The following is a 7,333-nucleotide window of genomic DNA, read 5'->3' on the forward strand; positions in this document are numbered from 1 at the left end:
TAGACAGCTATTAAGTCTCCTCTCAGTCTTCTCTTTTGCAAACTAAACATTCCCAAATCCTGCAACCTTTCCTCATAAGACAGGGTTTGCAGACCGGTCACCATTCTGGTCGCTCTTTTCTGAACTTGCTCCAGTTTGTTGATGTCTTTTTTAAAATGTGGTGCCCAAAACTGGACACAATATTCCAGATGAGGTCTGACCAAAGAGGAGTAGAGGGAAATAATGACTTCACGTGATCTAGACTGTATGCTTCTGTTAATACAACCTAGAATTGCATTTGCCTTTTTTGCTGCTGCATCACACTGTTGACTCATATTCAGTCTGTGATCTATTAGTATACCCAAGTCTTTTTCACATGTGCTGTCACTTAGCCCTATTCCTCCCATTCTATATATGCTTTTTTCATTTTTATTGCCCAGATGTAGTACTTTGCATTTCTCCCTGTTAAAAACCATTCTGTTAGTTGCTGCCCACTTCTCCAGTTTATTTAAATCTTTTTGAATCCTCTCTCTCTCTTCTCTAGTATTAGCTATCCCTCCTAGCTTTGTGTCATCAGCAAATTTAATCAGTTTACCCTCAATTCCTTCATCTAAATCATTGATAAAGATGTTGAACAATACAGGGCCCAGGACAGAGCCCTGTGGTACCCCACTTGAGACATTCTTCCAACTGGATGTGCAGCCATTTACGACCACTCTTTGGGTCCGATCACTAAGCCAGTTATGAATCCACCTAACAGTTGCCTTGTCCATTCCATACTTAGTCATTTTTTCAATAAGGATTGTATGAGAGACTTTGTCAAATGCTTTGCTGAAGTCAAGATATACTATATCTACAGCATTTCCTTGATCCACCCAATCAGTGATACCGTCATAGAAGGAAATTAAGTTAGTCTGACATGACTTATTAGTTAGAAACCCATGCTGACTCTGTTTAATCACTTCATTCTTATCCAGGTATTGACATACATGTTGTTTAATAATTTGTTCAAAGATCTTTCCTGATATAGAAGTCAGACTCACCGGCCTATAGTTGCCTGGGTCCACCTTCTTCCCCTTTTTGAAGATAGGAACAACATTTGCTCTTCTCCAGTCTTCTGGCACTTCTCCTGTTCTCCAAGAATTTTCAAAGATTATGGAGAGGGGTTCAAAAATTTCTTCTGCTATCTCCTTCAGTACTCTGGGGTGTAATTCATCTGGACCTGGAGACTTGAATTAATTTAGGTTAGCTAAGTGTTTCCTCACTATCTTTCTGTTTATAGATATCCTGGATTCTTCTATTCCCTTAATAGGACAGTGAATAACAGTTGATGTTGCATTTCCTTTCTGAGAGAAAACAGATGCAAAATAGGAATTTAAAAGTTCAGCCTTCTCAACATCCTGTCTTACCATTTCATCATTTTCATCCTGTAAAAATCCTATAGCATCTTTGACTTTTCTTTTACTTTTGACATATCCCCAAAATCCTTTATTATGCCATCCATAACAGTGCCAATCACACATGCCATCCACACATGCCATCCATAACAGTGCCAATCACACATGCCATCCACAACAGTGCCAATCACACATGCCATCCACAACAGTGCCAATCATACATGCCATCCATAACAGTGCCATCCACACATGCCATCCACAACAGTGCCATCCACACGTGCCATCCATAACAGTGCCAATCATACATGCCATCCATAACAGTGCCATCCACACATGCCATCCACAACAGTGCCATCCACACATGCCATCCATAACAGTGCCAATCATACATGCCATCCATAACAGTGCCATCCACACATGCCATCCACAACAGTGCCATCCACACATGCCATCCATAACAGTGCCAATCATACATGCCATCCATAACAGTGCCAACCACACATGCCATCCATAACAGTGCCAATCATACATGCCATCCATAACAGTGCCAACCACACATGCCATCCATAACAGTGCCATCCACACATGCCATCCATAACAGTGCCATCTACATGTCACCTATAACATTGCCAATCACACATGCCATCCACAACAGTGCCATCCACACATGCCATCCATAACAGTGCCAATCATACATGCCATCCATAACAGTGCCATCCACACATGCCATCCACAACAGTGCCATCCACACATGCCATCCATAACAGTGCCAATCATACATGCCATCCATAACAGTGCCAACCACACATGTCATCCATAACAGTGCCATCTACATGTCACCTATAACATTGCCAATCACACATGCCATTTATAACAGTCAACCATGCATGCTACATATAACAGTGCCAGCCACACATCATCCATGACAGTGACAACCACCACCACACAAGCCATCTACAACTGTGCCAATCACAATTGCCGACCATGAGAGTGCAAACTACACATGCCACCTATAACAATGCCAGCCACACAAATGCTACCCATAACAGTGCCTACCATATATGCCACATACATTAGTGCCAGTTACACATGTCAGCTATGATGGTGACAACTACACATGCCACTCATAACAGTGCCAACCACAAATGCCACCTATAACACTGCCACGGCAGCCACACTGTACCCATAATAGTGCAGTTTCACGTGCCACATATGATAGTGCCGTGTACATATGCCATCCATGAAATTGTCAGACACTCCCTGCACTCATAGCAGTACCAGCCACAACTACCTCACAGTAGTGCCAGCGATGCACGTGTCCTCCCTCTCTGCAAGTTACGATGTGCCACACTGTCCCGAAACAGCACATGTACCAAACACATTGCCCCAAACAGGCTACGCATCACTGCTTTATATACTGGAGCTTCTCACTAAATTAGAATATCATCAAAATGTGACTCTCCGCTATTCTATAGAGTCATCACACACAGAGTGATCTATGTCACGGGTTTATTTCAGGTAATGTTGATGATTATGGCTTACAGCCAATGAAAACCCAAAAGTCATTATCTCAGTAAATTAGAATACTTTATAACACCAGCTTGAAAAATGATTGTAAAATCCGAGATGTTGTCCTACTGAACTGTATGATCAGTAAATGCACTCAATACTTGGTCGGGGCTCCTTTAGCATCAATTACTGCATCAATGCGGTGTGGCATGGAGGCGATCAGCCTGAGGCACTGCTGAGGGGTTATGGAAGCCCAGGTTGCTTTGATAGCAGCCTTCAGCTCATCTGCATTGTTGGGTCTGGTGTCTCTCATCTTCCTCTTGACAATACTCCATAGATTCTCTATGGGGTTAAGGTCAGGCGAGTTTGCTGCCAATCAAGCCCAGTGATACTGTTGTGTGTACACCAGGTATTGGTACTTTTGGCAGTGTGGACAGGGGCCAAGTCCTGCTGTAGAAAAACATTTCCATCTCCATTAAGCTTGTTGGCAGAGGGAAGAATGAAGTGCTCTAAAATGTCCTGGTAGACGGCTGCGCTGACTTTGGTCTTGATAAAACACAGTGGACCTACACCAGCAGATGACATGGCTCCCCAAACCATCACTGATTGTGGAGACTTCACACCAGACCTCCAGCAGCTTGGATTGTGGCCTCTCCACTCCTCCTCCAGACTCTGGGACCGCGATTTCCAAATGAAATGCAAAATTTACTTTCATCTGAAAACAACACCTTGGACCACTGACAACAGTCTGGTTCTTCTTCTCCTTGGCCCAGGTAAGACGCTTCTGGCGTTGTCTATTGGTCATGAGTGGCTGACACAAGGAATGTGACACTTGTCGCCCATGTCCTGGATACGTCTGTGTGTGGTGTGAAGCAATGACTCCAGCAGCAGTCCACTCCTTGTGAATCTCCCCCACATTACTGAATGGCCTTTTCTCAACAATCCTTTCCAGGCTGCGTTTATCCCAGTTGCTTGTGCACCTTTTTCTACCACACTTTTTCCTTCCACTCCACTTTCCATTAATCTGCTTGGATACAGCGCTCTGTGAACAGCCGGCTACATTAGCAATGACCGTTTGTGGCTTCCCCTCCTTGTGGAGTGTGTCAGTGACTGCCTTCTGGACATCTGTCAGGTCAGCAGTCTTCCCCATGATTGTGGAGCTACTGAAACAGACTAAAGCCCCCGTTACACATAGCGATATCGCTAGCAATATTGCTGTAACGTCAGCGATTTTGTGACGTAGCAGCGATATTGCTAGCGATATCGCCATGTCTGATACTTACCTCCGACCGGCTCCCCCGCTGCTCATCGCTGGTCGCATGAGAAGGTCCTGGATCATTTCTCGTCGTCAGCTTCCTGCTGGGCTTCCTGTGGCGCCGACGAGCGACGCGTGGACGTGGGCGGGAGGACGTCAGGATCGCTTCGTCTGACAGGTAAGTAGCGACCTCCGACCCCTGCAATGTCGCTGGTGAGATCTGCCTGTGTGGCAGCTCACTAGCGACCACTTAGCGATTCACCAGCGATCCATATCATTGTCGGGATCGCTGGTGCATCGCTAAGTGTAACGGTACCCTAAGGGACCTTTATAAACCCTTAGGAGCCTTTACAGGTGTTTATTGTTAATTATTCTAATGTACTGAGATAATGACTTTTGGGTTTTCATTGGCTGTAAGCCATAATCATCAACATTACCAGAAATAAACCCATGACATAGATCACTCTGTGTGTAATGACTCTATAGAATAGAGGAGAGTCACTTTTTGTATTGAAGAACTGAAATATATTAACTTTTTGATGATATTCTATTTTAGTGAGAAGCCCCTGTAGCTGCATGTGCTAACACCATGGTCTCTCACTTTTCAGCAATCTTAAAGGGGTTTCTGTGACTTTGATACTGTTGATTGTTGGGGTGCCGGAAGTTGAACCCCCACAAATCTCATATACATGTCCCTTTAACACAAATCCCCATCATCATAAAGCTTACACATGGGAATATAATACTATGTTATATGATGAAGCACAGACCAACGATAAATTAGAATCATTTGATGTTTTTAAGTAGTTTTCTAATTTATATTTTATATTTTGGACCCCAATGAAAAACTTATAAGAGGGTCCCAACTATTATTACACTATTTACACATCTACAGTACCGGTCTCCTATATTGGGCGGAGCGCGTCTAACCAATGCATCTGCACCCCCCCCCCAACCCTACTACACCACGGTCCAAAAGGCCAGTTTCCAACAGTGTTACTTGGGATCGGGTCAGATCAGTAATGGGAAAGTTAATGTGAGGGAGTAAAGCGAGAGACCTCTCCTGTCCAGTGAGATCTTCAGGTGGAAAACTCCAGACTTAATGTTGACACAGGTGATGTGAGACCTTTGGCACAAATCTGGAAACGGTAAGAATCGAGTCTTCTACCACAGCAGTGGGGTCATTCCGTTGTATGACATTCTCTGAAATCATGGCCACAGGTTTTGTCTTACATCATTTACTCAAGATTGTGGAAGTTACGAGCTGAAGAGACTGGAATACTAATTTTTTAAGCAGGACATAGGCGTTCGCTCTGGTCCCAGAGTCAGTGTCGCGCCTTCAAGATGCAAACTTTGAAAAAAGTCACAGGCCTAAAAGAAAACAAAACAAACACGTAGCGTAAGCTAAAAGAACAAGACAAAAAGAATATGGAGATGGTGGTCGTTACAGTAAATCGGCCTCTAACGTAGGTCCCTGTATGTCCGAATCAAGCAGGACTAGCGGTCACAAACAGAGCATTAAAGAAAAGTGCCAGAAAAAGCTGGAAAATACCTTTCCTCTAGGCATCACCCCTTGTGAAATACGTGATAGAACTGAGTGACGAGTAGAAGAACCAACCAGCAGGACCGGTCCCTCTATTACACTTTATAGATGACCTATTACACCAGGGTTAGTGTTGGGGATGGCGGAACGCACTAAATATTAAATAATAGAAAGTGCGCTCGCCGCCCGGGGTCCACCGTGCAGTAGGTGTTAAAACCGCTGCTAGACAATGGCAGACGCGCTATATGGCGGTATAATGCGCACGGGTTCAACGTCACCTGATGTGCGCAGAGCGGACTCTGTTAACTCACAGAGGCGCTGTAACATAAACATAAACACCGAGCCTGCTAGACTCACAGGTCTCAGCGAAATTGCACGCACGGTATCAGGTCACAGGACAGGGTCCAAGACAGGGGACGGTGTCCGTCTAGACCTACCATGCGTGCAGTGTCGCAACTGCGGATGCCGGTAAGTGCTGCTGAATGTAGCGCGGCGGCAGACACAGCCGCTATGCGATAGTGCCGTGAGAGACGTGACACCACCGGACGCTAGTGTAGAGGTGCGGTGTGCACAGTGGCCTAAGGTTTGCCACTGACTGGTGCTGACTCTTTCTATAGTTCCCTATCCACATGCGTAATATCAGAGGGAGGGGAATCTTAATAAGTCAGTCACCAGAATCATACATCCATCACCATTCACACATCTAGCAAGAAGAGTCTATACTAGCGCATGGCCGCGCGGCCATGCGGGCCTTTTATAGCCTTGCGCTGCTGGGACCTTCCAGATCTCTGAGATGGACCAATCAGATCAGGAGAAAGACCTGAGCATGTGACTCTCGATCTCCAATGGGAGATCATCTCGTGAGCATGCCCAGTAGCAGGACGAGAGGACTTAGCCTCTGGAGTGGCTTGCTGCAAGACAGCCTGCGCTGCTATTGCTGACCCAGAGGTGGCAGCAACAACCAGTCCTACAGAGAAAAAACACAAAAATTGAGCTTGGTTTGTTGGTACACATGCAGCATCTAAATGCATGTTCACGTGGCCAAAAAGCATACAAAACCTACAAAAGACAAAATGAAAAAACCCTGCTATAATAAAATAAGTAAAACGTAAAAGTGCATTTAAATCATACAGAGTTCTTAGTAATACTGTATTTGATCAAACAGCATAAAAGCCGTCCCACCATCGACAAGGTGACTCTGTGGTCGGGGCGGTCCTACACTGTCTAGTATTAATAACCTTATCATGTGTCAAAGTTGACATGGACCGGGTCCCAACCATTGGACACCAGTCAGGGGAAGCCTTTAAATACAATTTCCAGCTCAGGAGAGGGAGGCCACACCCCAGCTTGCACAGAATGCAAAAATGCAAAGAAAAAACACAAAAACTGAGCTTGGTTTGAGTTGGTACACATGCAGCATATAAATGCATGTTTACATGGCCAAAAAGCATACAAAACCTACAAAAGACAAAATGAAAGGACCTAGAATGGACCTGTCATCTAGGTATCACCTCTTAATGAAGTACATGATATAAAAACAAAATGGAGATGGTCAGCGTCGGACTGGAACACCTTGGGCCAGACCACCAATTATGCGGTAAAACACGCTAATATCCGGGTATAATATAAGGTAGTACACGTCTTAATTAT

General features: G+C 44.8%; 1 protein-coding gene across 1 annotated transcript in view; it reads right to left on the reverse strand.

The window, feature by feature from the left end:
- Positions 1-2,892: 2,892 nt before the first annotated feature.
- The window catches only part of LOC141058837 (uncharacterized), a 147,699-nt gene continuing 143,258 nt past the window's right edge, over positions 2,893-7,333 (reverse strand). The window contains exon 5 of the mRNA XM_073555054.1: positions 2,893-5,511. Coding sequence (XP_073411155.1) covers positions 5,422-5,511 — 90 coding nt within the window. The 3' untranslated portion in view covers positions 2,893-5,421. The remainder of the gene's footprint in view (positions 5,512-7,333) is intronic.

Source organism: Dendrobates tinctorius, unplaced genomic scaffold (assembly GCF_039654945.1).
Source record: "Dendrobates tinctorius isolate UK_male_01 unplaced genomic scaffold, ASM3965494v1 ptg000215l, whole genome shotgun sequence".
Lineage (NCBI taxonomy): Eukaryota > Metazoa > Chordata > Amphibia > Anura > Dendrobatidae > Dendrobates > Dendrobates tinctorius.